The sequence below is a fragment of the Mustela erminea genome, chromosome 1, assembly GCF_009829155.1.
Source record: "Mustela erminea isolate mMusErm1 chromosome 1, mMusErm1.Pri, whole genome shotgun sequence".
NCBI lineage: Eukaryota > Metazoa > Chordata > Mammalia > Carnivora > Mustelidae > Mustela > Mustela erminea.
In genome coordinates, this window is record NC_045614.1 from 47417329 (window position 1) to 47436434 (window position 19106).

The 19106-nt window shown below is 44.3% G+C and overlaps 1 protein-coding gene across 1 annotated transcript in view; it reads left to right on the plus strand.

Moving 5' to 3' along the window:
- Nucleotides 1-17722: 17722 nt before the first annotated feature.
- Nucleotides 17723-19106, plus strand: part of ARL8B (ADP ribosylation factor like GTPase 8B) — a 50403-nt gene continuing 49019 nt past the window's right edge. Inside the window, 2 exon segments of the mRNA XM_032325873.1 lie at nucleotides 17723-17895; nucleotides 17897-18070. Coding sequence (XP_032181764.1) covers nucleotides 17776-17895; nucleotides 17897-18070 — 294 coding nt within the window. The 5' untranslated portion in view covers nucleotides 17723-17775.

Here is a 19106-nt window from a genome sequence, read left to right on the forward strand (position 1 = left end):
ACTCATCTCAAGTGACCAGAGGGATTTATAGATGAAAGGAGACACTTTGGTCTTGATCTCCTGTTGCCAGGGGTTTTTCTCAGAATTTTGCTTGTTTTGCATTTTTCATTTGCTTCTCTGAGCCTAATTAGTTCCTTAAACAATCATTCCCAGATGTTTATTTTTTCCCTCTTTTCTTTCTGAGTCTACAACAACAAAACCCTCAAAGCAAAACATTCAGAGGGAACTAGCAGCTCATTTAAATTAAGTAGATTTTAGTTGCATTAGGAAGATCACATTAAATTAAAACAAACAAAAAACACCTCCTTTAATGGATGTCTGCCTAAATATTAACTAGTAATATGAATCATTGTATTTATAGTCGTAATTTCTTGTGCCAGCCAGGTATTATACATACATAGGTTAACTTTTGGGTTGGTAATAACAGGGAAACTGAGATTTAGAGAGACTGTCTTGCTCAGTGGAAGGACACAGTCATAAATCCTGATATAAAAGTGTTCATGAGGGCGCCTGGGTGGCTCAGTTTGTTAAGCATCCGCTCAGGTCATGATCCTAAGGGCCTGGGATTGAGTCCCACATCAGGCTGTAGCTCAGTGGCTAAACTGCTTCTCCTTCTCCCTCGGTCTGCCAGTTCCCCTGCTTGTGCTCTCTCTCTCTCTGACAAATAAATAAATAAATAGAATCTTTAAAAAAAGGGGGGGGTTCTATATGTTCAGTGCAAAAAGCAAGGTTCAAAAAAGTATGTTATAATCTCATTAATAGAAAATATACATAATAAGCCTATATATATGCACTCACATAATAGATGTTTGTAAACACATGCTAAAAATATGCAGAAAGCTGCACAATCTTGGGTAAGTTACCTATCTTCTCCAACTCTTTGTTCCTACATTTGTAAAGCAGGCGTACTAAGAGTATCTCTGACATAAAAAGGATGTGAAGATTAAATCAAACTGTCTATATGAAGCATTTGGCTTGTGTCTGATGCAGAAATGAGTCTTTGATCCATTTTTGCTATTATTATTACTATTACTACTACTACTATTCCTAAAGAAAACTACTATTATTACTACTACAGATACTACTGCTACCCTTACTAAAGAAAACTAACCAAACTGTTAGGAGCAATTACCTCTAGGAAGTGAAGCTGGAGGGTGAGGAAGGGGATGGTGAGTGTATTTTCTACTTCACATCACACACATCTGAGCTGTTGGAAGTATTTTACACCAATCAGCTAATACAAATTATATAAATTATTTTCTAGAAAATACCTCTGGTGCCAAAATTTGTTTTCCCAAGTGCCTTTATCTCCCCCTACAAAATAACAGCGGGGGCGCCTGGGTGGCTCAGTAGCTTAAGCTTCTGCCTTCCGCTCAGGTCATGATCCCAGGGTCCTGGGATCGAGCCCCGCATCGGGCTCTCTGCTCAGGAGGGAGCCTGCTTCTCTCTCTCTCTGCTGCCTCTGTGCCTACTTGTGATCTCTGTCAAATAAATAAATAAAATCTTTAAAACAAACAAAAACAAAACAAAGTAAGAACTCTTAAAAACAACAGCAACAACAAAAAACTTAAACGTCTCTTTAAATGCTTCTGTTTGGGGGGTCTAGGTGGCTCAGTCATTTAAAGCGGCTGCCTTTGGATCGGGTCGTGGTCCCGGGGTCCTGGGTTCCAGCTCCCAGAATTGAGTCCCCCACCGGCTCTCTACTCAGCGGAAAGCCTGCTTCTCCCTCTCCCTCTGCCTGCTTGTGCTCACTCTCTCTCTCTTTTAAATAAATAAATAATCTTTTAGAATAAACAAACAAACAAACAAACAAATAAATAAATAATGCTTCTGTTCCATAGCATATCTTTTACCCCAGAGCAGTATGCAGAGCCAGATGTTATTAACAGAGTTTTCTTTGGATGCCCTGATTCAGTCCTCCCCCAGAACATCTGCCACCTGCCTAGGCCTGGTCAACGCCTGGGGTATTTTATTTAGACCGACGTGTCCATCCTGAAGGCTTGCAGGCCGCCTTTGAACTCGGTTTGGCAGCGGATGAACACCTTCCCCAGCCTCCCAGACGATCCCACAGCGCGTCAGAACGCGGCTCCTGCCTCTCGCAGCCAAGAAGAGCCTCTGCAGTGCGCCCTGCCACCGCCAGCTGGAGCTAAAAGGCTGCGGCGCCAGCGCGGAGACCGTGGGAAGCCTCGCTGCTGGGGCGCGTCCCTTCGCCCCGCGGGCTGCGCCAATGGGAGGGGTCCTTTCCGAAGCTGGGCAGAAGTGCACGTACATCTCCGTGTTCCACCCCTGTCTCCTTATTCCATTATCAAAGGTTGATTTAGGAGTTCAATCAAACCAAATGGAAACACTGTCAAGGGACAGACAGATCACGCTGTTGAGAGGACCGGAAACCGGCTGCTACTTCCCTCATTGGGAAACACTTGCAGCCTCCCTACCCAGATGTCAGACCCGGAGCTGGACGCTGGGGTGCCCGGTTGAGCAAAATAATCCCGGCCTCAGTCTGGTCCATAATAATCGGGTGCAAGATGGTTACGATGAAACAAACCATCTTGTTCTGCTTTTGGCTGAAGTGCCAAAATAATAATGTCACGTCTCAACGTGAAGCGTGAGGTCGCCTTGCAGTACTTGCACAAGGAATGGCTTTGAGATGCCGAGCCCTTCTCTTCAGAGCGCGTGGGAAAGGGGCCCAGACAGGGAAATTAAAGGAAAGGACAGTGTTTGGAGACAGCTGTTGGTGAGTTGAGCCCTTCCCCCACCCTCACCTCCAGTGAGGGGGTTTGTGGGGGTAGCTAATGGTCAGCTTAAAGCTGGAGAAAGGGGCTTTCAATGAACCCCTCAGAGAGGCTGAGCGATGAAGTGGACTCCTGCTTGTGTAATCTAAAACATGTGGCATGGGGTTGGCTAGCTATTCTGACGAGAAGATACTACCACACTAGGGACAGTCTTGTGCCCGTGGTTTGTGAGGCCAAGTATGGTTGAGTGTGTCCAGGGGACCAGCTGTGGATCACCTGTGGAGGGAACTGGGTTGGGACTGTCTTCTGTTTCATCCTTGGAGGCTTCCTGGTAGTATGAGGAGACCTCAGCAGACCATGGACTCCTGGAGCCTCCGATTCTAAAGGAAGGAATCCTCAAGGCACCTGCCTTAAATAGAGAGGCAATGGCCTCAATCCAGTGAACTGCTGAGATATTGCCAGTGGTCCATGAGAGTAAGAGTCAGCATGAAATACCTGCTGCACCCAGAAAGTGCCAGCATTTATCAGCAACGATGGTTGAGTAACCACTTTCTGGCTCACATACCCCACTCTCTACCCCTAAGGTGTGATGCTTCGTGAGTGGGGAGAACCATGTGGCCAAGTTTGACCAGGATAGTTCTGATTTACATCTGAGGCCCTGGTATAAGTATCAACAGCACCTTCTTTCACTTCCAAAAGGGCCTCCTTTTGGATAATAAACTACATTTTTATACTACTTATGGAAGAATAGAGGTAGGCACTTACGCAGGTGTTATGGATTGAATTCTATCTGTTACATCCCCCTTCCACCAAATGACAGGTTAACGCTCTAATCTCCAATGCTGCAGAATGTAACCATATTTGGAAATAAGATATTTACAGAAGTTATCAAATTAAGATGCAGTCATTAGGGTGGGGTCCTTATAAAAAGGGGGAATTTGGACATAGAGACAGACCACACACAGGGAGAATAAAGCCATGGAAAGATGAAAACAAAGATGGGGTAGTGCATCTACAAGTCAAGCAACACCAAAAATGGCTAGCAAATCCCCCAGAAACTGGGAGGGGCCTGGCGCAGAGTATCTCTCACAGCCCTCAGAAGGAACCCACCTGTCAACACTTCTGGCCTCCAGGCTATGAAACTTTACATTGCTTCACAGCCATGCAGTCTGTGGTCCTTGGTTATAGCCGTTCTAGGAAGCAAATACACCAGGAAATAGAAGTAGCCAATCTTGCCCTATGTCCCTTCTCAAAGGTCCAGTCTGCAGCTGGTGCAAACTGAAATAATTTTTTTTTTTTTTCAGTTTCTTAAGACTTGACATACTGGATCATGTGCAGTGACTTAAAGGGACAGCAGGATGTTTTTTGTTACATAAGAGTAACAGGATAAGGGGAACACCAGGCACATAGAACAACGGCATACCAAGGCGACACTGGGTACTGCAGTAAAGGGGTGCATTGTCTCTAAAGAAGGTAAACACAGTAGTAAACAATAGTTTATCTGCTTTTTATTATCCCCGTGCTGGCAAAATTGAACAATGTTAGTGATAAAGCACACCTTCTTCTGGGAGCTGGAGGACCACTCCCACCTCCCGGTATGCAGTTGCCTTGGGGTGGATTTAAAGGACAAGATAGCGAGAAATACGGAAAATAAAACAATTTTTGAATTGTTGAATCCAGTGGTTTTCACCTGGAGGGAATTTTGCCCCCCAGGATATCTGGTATCCTGGATATCTCCTGGATATCCCAGAGGAGATATTTTTAGTTGTCACAACTGGGGGCCAGTGTGCACTACTGGCCCCTAGTGGATGGAGGCCAGGGATGACCCAAGATCCTACAGAGCTCAGGATGGCGGCGGCAAACAGAATTTGTGGGTCCCAGCAGTCCTAGAGGCTGAGAAACCCTGGCCTTAGCACAGCGGCCGCAAGCTGTCTGTGAGAACAGCCCAGCAAGGACTCCCAGGGCATATTGTTACATAACGCGAATTCTTGGAAGGAGGGGATTATGTCAGTCATTTTCTGGGTAGCATGTCTGGAACAGGAACACGCAGGAGGGAATTTTCCACATGAGGCATTGGAATCTTGAACGTGAGAAGCAAGAATAGTGGCACCCCACCCCCGGAAAAAGGAGCAAGCTATTGTGAACTGTTAACACCAATATTCTTCAGATTGGCAAATTTATGAATAGTCTTTATAATTTCTAGAAGCATATGTTTCTTTCTTTTTTAAAGATTTGTTTGAGAGAGAGAGACAGTGCATTGGGGAGGGATAGAGGGAGAGAGAAACTCAAACCAACTCCGAGCTGAGCACAGAGCCCCACATGGAGCTCCATCTTTCAACCCTGGGATCAGAACCTAAGCCAAAATCAAGAGTCAGACACTTAACTGTGCCACCCAGGCGCCCCTGGAAGCATATGCTTCTTCATCGTACAGTTTTTTTTTAAATATTTTATTTATTTATTTGACAGACAGAGATCACAAGTAGGCAGAGAGGCAGGCAGAGAGAGAGAGAGAGAGGAAGGGAAGCAGGCTCCCTGATGAGCAGAGAGCCCGATCTGGGGCTTGATCCCAGGACCCTTAGACAGTGACCTGAGCCGAAGGCAGAGGCTTAACCCATTGAGCCACCCAGGCGCCCCTTCATCATGTCTTAACACATGGCCTGAGACACATTCACTAATAGAGTCAAATTTATCTTTAGTGTTTGTGTAATAAAAGTAGGTACATCTATGTTTAGTAATTCGTGTTTGATTTGGAAATGATCTAGATATTCAATGAATGTACATCATTCAACTTAACTTAGCAAAACTCAAAGGTTTCAAGTTACCAGAATGTGGAGGAGGCCACTTCTAGGCAATAGGCTTGAGCACTGAAAACTGGAAGGTAAAAGGACCCGTGGTGGACACTAAGCTGAATGCAGGGTCAGTAAGTGACCTATCTCAAAATAGCCATAGGCCCTCACTGACCAATTACAACCAGGCACCTTAGGTGGCTCTGAGATTCCTAAGATTACTGAAAAAGGGACAATTCCGTAGGTTCCTGAACAGGCTTACTGCCCTGTGACTGCGGCCCCTCACCACCACCTGGCAGCAGTCTCTCCTTTGCTGCCTGTAAGGGCCTATTTAGCCAGAGTGGCCCCACCTCAGTTGAACAGCTTTGGTGTTTACGCAGTAAAACTTAAACTGATGCTGACCCCCCCCCCCCCGAAACTTACTTAAAAGCAAGTCCCAGAAACCAGTCCCAGGTAACAAAGCCCAAATACAAGGGTGGGTCAGGTCAGGTGGAGATAACGGGCGGGATTCAGGGATGAGTAGGGTCAGGTGGAGACCTCCAATCAGTAAAGCACGCATACTGTCTCCCTAGCTATCAAGGAGTGTGGGCCCCACCTTTTGGGTGCCAATTCTGACCAAGGTGATAGGCTAGTTCAAATGTCTACTATGGGGTTAATTGTAATTCAATTAGCCACCCGTGTGTGACCTAGCATGACTTCGCAGCTTTCTCTGTGTGTTGCAATCTCATTGGCCACCTGTGTGTGGCCAGGCTCAACCACATGGCCTTTGCTCTATAAAAGTTAGTCTGTGAGGAAGGGAGGGGTCATCCTCTCTCTAAGGGGTGACCCCAACTGGTCTGTTTGACAGTTCAATTCTTTTTTTTTAAATTTTATTTATTTATTTGACAGAGAGAGATCACAAGTAGGCAGAGAGGCAGGCAGAGAGAGAGAGAGAGAGAGGGAAGCAGGCTCCCTGCTGAGCAGAGAGCCTGATGCGGGACTCGATCCCAGGACCCTGAGATCATGACCTGAGCCGAAGGCAGCGGCTCAACCCACTGAGCCACCCAGGTGCCCCGGTCAGTTCAATTCTTGATGCTTGGCGCGAAATAAAGTTTTGCTTGACCTTCACCTTGTATCAGTCTCGCTCCTTTGACCATGGACCCATTATTGTGGGACCCAACACTGCCCACCTTGCTCCCTTGTGGTGTAATCAACCAACTTAAGTCTCCTTTGTTCTGCCTTGAGTGAACTCTTTCACTGCCCATGCCACTGGTGTCTATTTTTAAAGTTAACAGACTTTTAGTAAGCCTACATAGAATAAAAGTACTCCATTTAATGCTAACTCTAAAAACATGCCTGTTTTGGGGTGCCTGGCTGGCTCAGTTGAAAAAGGTATGACTCTTGATCTCAGGATCATGAGTTTGAGCCTCACATTAGGTATAGTGATTATTTAAATAAATATTTTTTATTTTTCATTTTTCTTTTTTCTAAAGAAGATTTGATTTATTTATTTATTTATTTATGAAAGAGAGAGAGAGAGAGCACAAGCAGGGGGAGTGGCAAGGAGAGGGAGAAGCAGGCTCCCCACTGAGCAAGGAGCACAATGCAGGTGGACCTCAGGGCCCTAGAATCATGACCTGAGCCAAAGGCAGACACTTAACCAACTGAGCCACCTAAATGTTCCTAAATAAATAAATATTTTTTTTAAAAAGGCATACCTGTTTTAATTAAACCAATAAAACAGAACTAGCTTTAATTTTGAATATTTTCCCAGATCACATGAATCTGAAATTCATTAGGGTTAGTTTCTATCATATTTTTGACAATTCGATTTATATAAGCACTTAATTTTCTTTAAGCCAACTAAATACAGCTCTTTTACAAATTAATTTTGACAATACCATCTGGAAGTAGAAAATACCATATATCTACAGCACATATATACGTAGATACCTACAAACAGATGTAAACAGAGGCCTTTTAGTTTCCATTGCAAAATTACTGCCTTGAATTAAGTACAATAATCCAAAACTCACTAATTAAAAAAGAAGTTGTATCTAAGTTGTTTTTCTGGTAGATAGACTAGATTAAGTTTATCTGCTCAGATGATTAAAGCTTTTTGTATTAATATTTGTGGAGAAGACACTTTACATTTGTCCTCAACAAGTTCAGTTCCGAATGACCTTTCTCCCTTTTGTTTTTTTTCTTTTAGTAAGAATAACTTCCCAGAAGTTTGGGTATCAGAGAGATGGTCTAGATAAGAGTTTTGGATAAGCTCCCAGGGAAACATTTACATCACAAAAGCACAGAAAAAAAGTTCCTACACAACTTTTGAGATAAGTAGGGGAGTTTGGGGGGTTGGTAAAAAGGACTGATAAATTTTGAATTGTTTCTAGAGCTGCTATCTATGATCCTGTAAAGACTAGATTTGTAAAAACAAACAAACAAACAAACAAAAGACACCGGTATTTAATTCCTCAAAGAATTGTGTTGGCATGGGGCGCCTGGGTGGCTCATTGGGTTTGGGCCTCTGCCTTTGGCTCAGGTCATGATCCCGGGGTCTTGGGGTTGAGCCCCACGTTGGGCTCTCTGCTTGGTGGGGAGCTGTTCCCCCACCCCCCGCCTGCCTCTCTGCCTACTTGTGATCTCTGTCTGTCAAATAAATAAATAAAATCCGAAAAAAAAGAAGAATTGTGTTGGCACCTAAGGGATATCAAGGACTAACATACCCACTTACCAATGTTAGAATGTTTTCCTTGCCTGCTGGATGCACTTAACTTAGGGGAGAAGGCCTTAAAAAATTCCTATCAGGTTCCGTTATTAGCTTCCAATTTGGCCACATTTGTGATCATACAGTTATTAAATCCCTCCAAATATCATCTCAGTTTTCAGCCAACACAGTCAATATTTCTTGCAGCATTGCACAGCCATTAATTTTAGTTTTTTTCCCCTTGGCTGTTTAAGGAAATAAGGTATCAGACCAGAAAAATCCCTCAGAGTCCCATCAACTTTGGGACGCACCCTCCTTCCAGCACAGACATGTGGGTATTGAAGTGGTTGTTCAAGAATTTGCATCGGACCTTTGAGATACTCTCTGTTCCAGTGCCCCAGCTGATTACAACTGAGATATTGATCCTTGGACCAGCATTTTGATGGACCCCTAGGAGGGTGCAATGGGGGAGGACCAGGTGTTATTCTAAGTGCCTTGTGATGTGGGAAACAACGGAAGAAGAAAAGTTATTAAAGTTCCTTACTATCTACAGTCCATTGACAAGCCGTTGAAACAGGCAGAGTGACATTTTTCTAGGGACCCAACTGCCTCGATGTTAAACTTTGCTAAGGGCAAAAGGCAATCCTTGCCCAACCCCTGTGATCCTGTGTAAGTCTACTTTTACATATAAAAGGTCTTTGGGAATCTTCTTTATCTCTACCCCACGAGACACATGTTGGCAAGAATCCTCCCAAGCATGTGACCCACTGATATACATCTGAAGGGTCTCATGACTCTGGCTTTATGAGGCAGTAATAAATGACCTTTTCCCAACAGTAGCTAGCCCCCTCCAGGTCCTGGAAACCTTGCTTTCAAAATTCCTTAGAGACACTGTCCCTAACCCCCTCCCAACTTCAAAGTATATAAATGCCACTCCTCATGACCCCGGTGTGGTATTTCTGCCCAAGGGTCCTGTACCTGTGCTTTAATAAAATGACATTTTTTTTTTGCACCAAAGACGTCTCAGGAATTCTTGCTTGGCCCTTGGCTTTGAACCCTAACATCTTCACTGTCAACTTGGAGGTGGTGTGGCTCTGAAGCAAATAGCTAGCAGACCTTTGTTTACATTGTTGTTCCAAAGTCCTTTCAAAGTATTCCACTGTGGCCATGAGTTGAGTCAGGCTGGTAGGCTCCCAACTCATTTTCTGCCCATTTACCGATCCACTAATCTCAGGAGATAATCCATTTACAAGTCGGGCAGCCAGAGCAGGTTGGGTGACCTCTTTGCTGTACGGAACCCAGAAGATTCAGCTTTCTTTTATCTGCAGGTGTAGATATTGGACCAATCAATGCAGTCAGGGAAGACCCTCTGAATGGCTTCTAAAAGATCAGTTGCTCTTTTGCCAGCTTTTGCGGGTCCATGAAGGAAACCTATTAAAGATCAAGGATCTCAAATATCATCCTGGAGGGTTTGCCATTCTTGCTTCCTCCACCCATTTTTGGGCTTTACCAGGTCCTATCAACATGTACAAGTGCTGATAAAGGTCCGGCAGCCTGGAAGCATCCGTCCTGAAAATGACTCAAAATTTCTTCCAAAAACTTCTGGGATCCTCCCTGGGTTTAGAAAATATTTTGCCTATAGCCCTAAGTTTCACCTTTGACCAAGGAGTGAAAGGTGTTAAGGAGGACCTCCTGCAACCTCGGGTGGTTTTATTTTTAGAGGGGAACTTTAATAGCCTCTTGAGTGTGGAAAGGCAATTAAGAGGGAGGAGTAGGGGACTGGGAGCACTCTGGTAAAGGATAGAGGGTGTAGGAGGGGTCTCATGAGTCTCAGTCTTCTGTCTTAGGGATCTCATGTCTTTAATTTTTCATTAGCCTTTGTAATGACTCTTTCAACAAAGCAATTTTGAAATCTGGAAGCCTGTTGGATGTTAAAAACAGATATTCCATTCGGTTTAAATCAGGAACTCTTCCTTTCAAGTGCACTTCTCAATCTTGTCCAATTGGCATGTTCCCCCATAATGGCCATTGTAATTCTAGGCTTTTAAATAAGACTTTGCCACTTTGGTAGGTATCTATAGCTTTCTGGGACTGTCATTTTTTGACATAAAATGAACAGGTATGCTGGAAGTAGTGTGCTTAACTATTTTATCTATCTATCTATCTGTCTGTCTGTCTGTCTATCTATCTATCTATCTGAAAGAGCACATACGTGAGCAGGCAGAGGGGCAGAGGGAAAGAGAGAGAGAGAGAAGCAGATTCCCCACCGAGCAGGGGAGCCTGATGCAGAGCTTGATCCCAGGACTCTAGGTTCATGATCTGAGCTGAAGGCTGACACTGAACTAGCTGAACCACCCAGGTGTCCTGTGCTTAACTCTTTAGATTTAAAAAATCCCATTTCTTTTAGCTTAGACTTTCTGTGTCTCTTGAAGCCAGATTAATGCTTAAAATGTATGTGCCTTTGGGTCAGGGATTGTGTGGTGTTTCAGTGTACCTCACTGCACAGAAATTTTCTGGAGGTTGGCGGGTGACCTAGTATCAATCTAACCCATTCTATGACCAACTTATCATAACACAGGACTGTTTGGGTTAGGTAGCCAGCACTCACGACCACCAATTTTGTGGCTATTTTGGCTTCTGAGATTCCCATTAGCAGTAGCCTATACTCACTGGACCCAGCACAAGTCAGACTCAGTCTGATCCCAAACCCAGTCTGGCTCTGGTACCCATGTTGGACTTAGTCCATCTTCAGTTACTAGCCACCAAATTCTCCATGTGGAATCTGGGGGCTGGGAAAAGAACTTAACCAGCAGACTCCAAAGAATGAAGACTATAGTCTGACATAAACAACAACAACAAAAACAAATGCGGAACTACAGAGGCCACCAGCAGTATCTGATGTGAAATCTGGGAACCTGGGGACAAAAGCAAGGGCTGGAATTTCCAACCAAATAGGGAGCAGTGGAAAGCCAATGAGACAGGGAGCAGAGCTGAGAACGGAGAGAACTTACCCTGAGAAACTGTGAGACAGAGAACTACGGTATTCCTCTGGGACTATGCCTGTGTTTCTTGTTGTTTCCAAACGCCATCAGAAGTTGACGTTAGGGGGCACCTGAGTGGCTCAGTGGGTTAAAGCCTCTGCCTTCTGCTCAGGTCATGATCTCAGGGTCCTGAAATCGAGCCCCGTGTTGGGCTCTCTGCTCAGCGGGGAGCCTGCTTCCTCCTCTCTCTCTCTGCCTGCCTCTCTGCCTACTTGTGATCTCTGTCAAATAAATAAATAAAAAAAAAAAAAAAAAAAAGAAGTCGACATTAGATCCTACTGCTGCCACCAAATGTGCTAACACCAAAACCCAACTAAGTACATTTAAAGATCTATTTGGCTTTATTCAAGAACTTATGAATCTGGAAGTTTTCCCCATCTAGCAAGTAGAAAGGAGCTTTGAGGAGCTATGCAAAATGGAAGACTTTTATAGGCAGAAATAGGGGCAGGACAAGGAAGTTATCAGTGAAAGCAAAGAAAAGATTGTTCCAGGTAAGGTCACCTTCCTATGGGCCAGGCCCAGGGTCTATGTCACTAGTGCTGATCAAGAAATTCCAGATTGACCAGGTAAAGGTCTCATTCCTGCAGTTAAGTCTTGGTTTGCCAAAATGGAGGCAAGGGATTCTGTTTTAGGCCTATTGTCTCCCTCACCCCTGCCTTTTAAAAACAATCTTAATTACTCTATGGACCTGATAAAGTTTCAATATTTGTTCATCAATTGTTAACTACTGTAATAAATTTTACAAATGCAGTTGGTGAAGGTATGAGGGGAAGAGGCTGAAGGGAACTCTTCATCTATTTGCTCAATTCTCTGTAAGCCAAAAACTTTTCCCTGCCAGAAGTAAAAGTTTTTAAAACAGAAAGAAAGAAAGAAAGAATTATTTCCTCTTTCATGTAGAATCCCTTCCTGAACATTTCAATTAGGCTGCTTTGAAATAGTAAGATTTTAGAGGTTAGAGGTTCTTAAGTTTTATCTTACCCCAAACCTTCACTTCATACATAAGGAAGCTGAAGCCCAGAAAGGAGAGGTGACTGGCCTGAGATCACACAGTCATTTATATTTAAAGCCAAAATAAGAAGTTTTTATTCAACATAAGCGTTTTTCTTCCTAGTAGAGAGCTCTTTGCACCATCCCACAGCGCATTAAGTATGTTTTTTACATATGGAATTCTCATATAATTGGATTTTCTTAAACTGGGGTTGACTAGCTCAGTTTTAGAATAATGAAGAATGTCCCTTTTGTAAGAATGAGGGCAGACTACCCCAAGATGCACCACTATGGCGTGGTGATGGTTCGAGCTGAAGACAACTGTGATCCCACAGGCTCAAGAGAAACTTTTGCCCCTCCTTTACCTACCTAGAAGAAACTAAATTGGGGGTCTTTCCCAGAATAAGTATTATTAGTAGAGATATATTTTATTTGAGTGACCCATCTGTATCACAGGGCTAACATCTAATTACCAAACATCTAGGATGCCTGATTGGCTCAGTAGGTGTTGGTCTTGGAGTTGTGAGTTTGAGCCCCAAGTTGGGTGTAGAGATTAGTTTTAAAAAATGAAATCTTTGAAAAAAAAATTAACAAACATCTGCTCTTCGTATCACCCTGTGAAGTGCATTCCTTTACTCTGAAGTCCCAGACCCCTGTCCCCTTCTCCTTAGTTCAGGATGACATAAACACCTCACTCTGCCTGTCTTCGGAATTTCCATGTCTGTGTGGATTCCCTGTATGTGCGCTATTAAATTTTCTTTTTCTCCTGTGAATCTGTCTCATGTCAACTTATTTCTGACTACAGCTAGAAGGACTTGTGAAAGAATCGGAATTCGTCCTCCCTGACACCCCTAAAGAGAACTCCCCGTTTCTTTCTTCCCTTTACCTGAGGTCAACAGTCTCCTTTGAAAAGGCAGAGCTGACCTTCTGCCCCTTGCAGATTCGGGGGGCTATCTATATGACCTGAGGTGATATCCACGGGTAATGAAAAATCCTGGCTCCTTGACAGACTTGGCCGACATGCAGAAATGTCCTGTGGAGGAGGCCCAGCTGCCGTTATTTTAAGATGATCTGAGGCTGATAACGAGGCCAGTGGGAACATATGGAATGTGTCACACCCATTTTATTCTTTGGCCAAAACTATTATCCTGTTAGACAAGTGTGAAGCTAATATAACAGATGCCTAAGTGACTGCCTCATTTGCTCAGAATGAATTTATTGATTTCAATAGAAATGGTTTCCTGTCCTTAAGATGATTACGGTTTAAAATTCTGTCCCTAACTGTGATATTACCTCATCTGTGCCTCAGTTTTCTGATAGCTAAAACAAGAATGATCTTCAAGGATGCATCCCTAGTCTGTTGGCATAGAATTTTATGTTTCTTATTACAACAGCCATGAGGTAAACATATCAGTCCATCTTCCCTCTTACCCACACCATCCACACTCACAGGACACTGGGATTCCTGACCTTTGCACATGCCTTTTAAATGTGTCTGAACACGTGATCCTGCATTCCAATTCTTTTACTTAATTGGAGATAAAGTTCAAAGGCAAGAGTGGACCCATGGGATTTAGTACAATACTAGACGGAGTTCAGCAGAAAATGCCTCTTCAATTAAAACCACAAATAAGGGTGGTAACTTTATCCCTATTTTACAGATAAGAAAACTAGCCCCTGAATTGTTAACAAAATGTCCCAAGATACTATGTCCTAGAAATAATAACTACCATTTAGTGAATGTTAATAAATAGAGGCACAGAGAGGTTAAACAGCTTTGACAGTTTACACAGATGATGGGTAGAAGAGCTGATAATCACAATCAGCCGCTCTAACTACGTAGGCTATGTATAATAAGTACATCATCCTGCCTTTTACAACCTTACTTAGTTTAACTTAATATTATTTTAATCCTCACTCTAATGCTATGATTTAGGTATTATTAACAGAGTTCTGGTAAATGTCTAACAACTGGTTTTGTTAGGAAAGGTGGAATCCTGATTTATCGTGTTTCCTAATTTTCATGGTGTGACTATTCCTACTATGGCTAATTTCAAGCTATCACTATAACATGAATGAACTGAGAATTGAAAAGACATGTTTAGTAACTTTCTACTATATGATATTTCCATTTATAGATAGAATACCTGTAAATAGCTTCAGGAAATAGATAATAGTGGGGTACCTCTGGCCTACTTGTGATCTCTCTCTCTGTCAAATAAATAAAATCTTAAATAAATAAATAAATAAAATAAAAATAAGAACCTCTTAAATCTATCTTTAGAAAAAACTGGAGGGGCATCTGGGTGGCTCAGTGGGTTAAAGCCTCTGCCTTTGGCTCAGGTCATGATCCCAGGGTCCTGGGATCGAGCCCCACATCGGGCTCTCTGCTCAGCGGGGAGCCTGCTTCCCCTCTCTCTCTCTGCCTGCCTCTCTGCCTGCTTGTGATCTTTGTCTGTCAAATAAATAAATAAAATCTTAAAAAAAGAAGAAATAGATAATAGTAAACCATAGTAAAATACTAGGAAACATTTGTTTTGAGTATTTATTGCCTTTATTTTTAATAAAATGCACTTAACTGTAAGTGAACAGAAGAAGCTATAGAATAACATCTACATGTTTCCATTTTTGTATATAAGAGAAAATTATCACACATATGTGTATATGTGTTTATTTGATAAAAAGAGTAAACTGTTAAAATGCGTTACTTCAAAGATGAGGGAATTGAGGATGTCAAGATACATTAACTTTTTCTTGTCATATATCTGTGTTAGATATTTTACAACCATAATATTGTGCTTATATGACAAAAATATTCCAGTTTTTTAAAGGTTTTATTTATTTATTTGACAGAGATCACTAGGAGGCAGAGAGGCAGGTAGAGAGAGAGAGACGGGGAAGCAGGCTCCCCACTGAGCAGAGAGCCCAACACGGGGCTCGATTTCAGGACCCTGAGATCATGACCTGAGCCAAAGGCAGAGGCTTTAACCCACTGAGCCACCCAGGTGCCGCTCCAGTTTTTTTTTAAGATAGACTTAAGAGGTTCTTATTTTTAATTTTTATTTATTTATTTATTTATTTATTTTTAAGCTTTTAGTTATTTGACACAGAGAGAGAGATCACAAGTAGGCAGAGAGGCAGGGGGAGCTGAGCAGAGAGCCCAATGCAGGACTTGATCCCAGGACCCTGAGAGGATGACCTGAGCGGAAGGCAAAGGCTTAACCCACTGAGCTACCCAGGCACCCAATTATCCAGTATTTTTTTTTTAAAGGGAAACTAGAATTAGAGGGTAAGAATGACTTTTTCATTGACTAGTATTAGAGGTGAAGAGAATTACAATAATTGTAAAGGTTGAAAAATGTTCAATTTCTCATTTTAAAATTAGTGTTTATTGATTCATTGTCCTTCCCACCAGAATGAAAGCTCTGTGATGGCCAGCACGTTAAGTACCTACTACAATGTCATGGTTCCAGCCACCATCATCGCTCCCTTAAACTAATAGAAGAGCTTCCGAACCATCACACTGCTTCTATTCTTTCTCTCTGCATTAGCTTGCTAGGGCTGCCTTAAGAACGAAGCACACACTGGATGGCTAAAAATCACAGTTTGTCTCACAGTTCTGGAGGCTACAAGTCCAAGACCAAGATGTTGGCCAGGTTGGTTCTTTCCAAAGCTGTAAGAGAGACTCTGTCCTGTGCCTCTCCCCTTGTGATGTGGTTTTGGAATATAGGTGAGGTTTGGTGCGGTGAGGTCTGGAACCCACCGCCAAGAAAGAATTGAGACGTCTTTGGTGCAAAATGATGGTTTTATTAAAGCACAGGACAGAATCCCTCAGCAGAAAGAAGGACTGCCCCGGGGGCCTTGAGAAGTGGCTGATTATATACTCCGGACTTGGGGGAAGGAGGGAAAAAGGAGGTTTCAAAAGTAGTTTCATAGAGGGAAATTGGAAGGGGAGGTGAACCAAGAGAGACTATGGACTCTGAAAAACAATCTGAGGGGTTTGAAGGGGCAAGGGGTGGGAGGTTGGGGGAACCAGGTGGTGGGTATTAGAAAGGGCACAGATTGCATGGAGCACTGGGTGTGGTGCAAAAACAAGGAATACTGTTACGCTGAAGAGAAATTTAAAAAAATTTAAAAAAAAGTAGTTTTATATGCTAAAGGGGCCCAGCTTGCAAGATACCTACAAGATACCAGAGGTCTTGCCATTGTCAAGTTAAGGTTGTAGTCCCTTCTAGCAAGATATATTAGCATTTAATTGGGAGGTTCCTGGAAGAATATCATACAAGTCCCACCCAGGAGTGGGCGGGCGGGGGAAGGTGTTAGCTTGTGCTTTGCCTTCTGCTCCCTCATCACTAGCTTTTGGTGCCTTGCTGGCTAGTCCTTGGTGTTCTGTGGCTTGCAGCTGCATACTTTAGTGTCTGCCTCTATCATCACATGGTCTTATCTCCCGTGACTGTGTATCTTCTGCTATTCTTATAAGGACACCAGTTGTTTTGGATTAAAAGCCCACTCTACTCCAGTATGACCATCTTCACTGATTATGTCTGCAATGGCCTTATTTCCAAACAAGGTCACATTTGGAGGTATTAGGGTCTAGGATTCCAACATATCTTCTGGAGGGACACAATTCAACCCATAATGCCTTTCCATAGCTAATTCTCCATGGAACTACGAAAGTTCACTTAAAAAAAAAACTTTTTAAACAAATATTTTATTTATTTGTGGGGTGCCTGGGTGGCTCAGTGGGTTAAAGCCTCTGCCTTTGGCTCAGGTCATGATCCTGGGGTCCTGGGATTGAGCCCGGCATCGGGCTCTCTGCTCAGCGGGGGGCCTGCTTCCCTTCCTCTCTCTCTGCCTGCCTCTCTGCCTACTTGTGATCTCTGTCTGTCAAATAAATAAATAAAATCTTTAAAAAACAAACAAACAAACAAACAAAAAGCTACCTAGAGAAGTCTTATTCCCATTCCTGTCTCTGGCCATTCAGTTTCTTCTAGCTCATAAGAAACCGTTTTTATTGGTCTTCTATGATTTTTTTTTGCAAATACAATACATACTTGTATATATGTACATAGCATTTACAGTCCTTGAAAACATTTCCAGGACATCATTTCATTCAGTTCATAGAGAATTTCCTTATTTGTTTTTATAGCTGCATAATATTCCCTTTGGGGGCTACACTGATTTTTTAAATCAGTTTCTGCTTGATAAACATTTGTGGCTCTCCTGCTTTTGCTAATACCAAAAATGTAGGAAGGGATCTTTATTCCATGCTCAATCTCCCAGAGTCTTGAAGATTTTCCGCATAGAGCCGACTGTCAATAAACAACTGTAGAAAGAACGATGAGCTAGCTAATCAACGTTAATGAGTAAGGGAGGGGTGGTAGGGATCCCAGGGACAGCTCCCCGGCGCCGGTGCTGCAGGGAGGCTCCAGCAGGTGGCGCTGCAGGCGGCCGACGCACCTGGCCGGACAGGCCACGTCGCTCTTGCCGTGTGTGCCGGTGGTGGCGCGCGGACGAGCGTGTGGGGTAGGGCGAGTCATATGACCCGCTCGGCTTCCTGGCTTCGGCCGCCGCCGCCCGCCTGTGTCCGCCAGTGGTGCGCCGCGGCCCCGAGGAGCCGTTGAGGGGTCGGGGCTGAGGCCCGCTCGTGTGGGTGCCGTCGCTGCTGCCGTCTTCCCGCCCGTCCGTTCCTTCTCCCTCCCGGCCGCCATCATGTTGGCGCTCATCTCCCGCCTGCTGGACTGGTTTCGCTCGCTCTTCTGGAAGGAGGAGATGGAGCTGACGCTGGTGGGGCTGCAGTACTCCGGCAAGACCACCTTCGTCAATGTCATCGCGGTGAGTGCCGCCCGCTCACCCGCCCGGGGCGCCGCAGCCCGCGAGTCCCGCCCGCCCGGCTCTTGCCCGAAGGCCCGGGCCGGGGCTGCGCTCAGCGCGGTGGGGCTAATGAGAGTGGGACGAGGGGAGGAGGCAAGCCGTTCCTGTCACCCCCGCGGGGGCCGAGGTTTGGAGTTCCCGCGTGTTGGTGACCGAGGGGTAGCACTGGATCGGCAGTCTAAGGGTTAATTCTATTTAGTCACCTTCTACCGAAAGCTAGGTTCTCAGCGCGGCCGAGCTTGGAAGGGGTAAAATCGGCCTTGTCGCGGTTTTAAGGATTGAGTTTCCTTTGGATTTGGTCTGTGGGGGTACCTGCAGGGTTAACGCCTGTCAGTTCCCCGAAGGGTGGGATTTGGCAGGCTGTCCCTCGGTCCTGTGAGGACGCGTGAGACTCCAGAGCGTCCCTCAAGTAGCCACTCCGGACGGAGAGCCCCATCGTGAGGAAAGCAGGAGACCCGTGTGGGCTGTCGGATTCCGTGGGCAGTATGTTCCCTGTAATTTAGTTACTAGGTTTCAGTCGTTCCCCTGTGGGGGGCGGGGAATCAAGTTTATTGCTGCTGGTCTCGCTGGTAGAAACTGGGGAGAAACCCTTCCAGCCAGTCCAGTTCGCTGTAGCCCTCAGCATTTGTTTAGCCAGGCAGTTAGGGGTTTCTGCTTTTTCAGAGCCAGGAGTCGGAAAAGATGGATCTGTAGTCACTCAGCTTCCTTGGAAAAGGAAGAAGGGTTGATCTTTTGTGAGGGTGATTTTTCCTTGAAAGGGAGGGTGGGCAAGAGACTGGGCAGGAACATAGTCTGTTCCAGGCCCAGGAAATGGGTTTCTAGCGGGGAAATTGCCCTGGGAACCTGTATACATGTGGTGTTTATTCCCCAGTGATTGAGTGGAAGGATGATTATTAAATTTTGCTTGGGTGGTTAGCTGGGGAAGGAATAAGAGAGGAAAAGATTCTCTTCAATCTTAATTTAGAGGCAGGGAGTTGATGTGACTCACTTTTAGCTG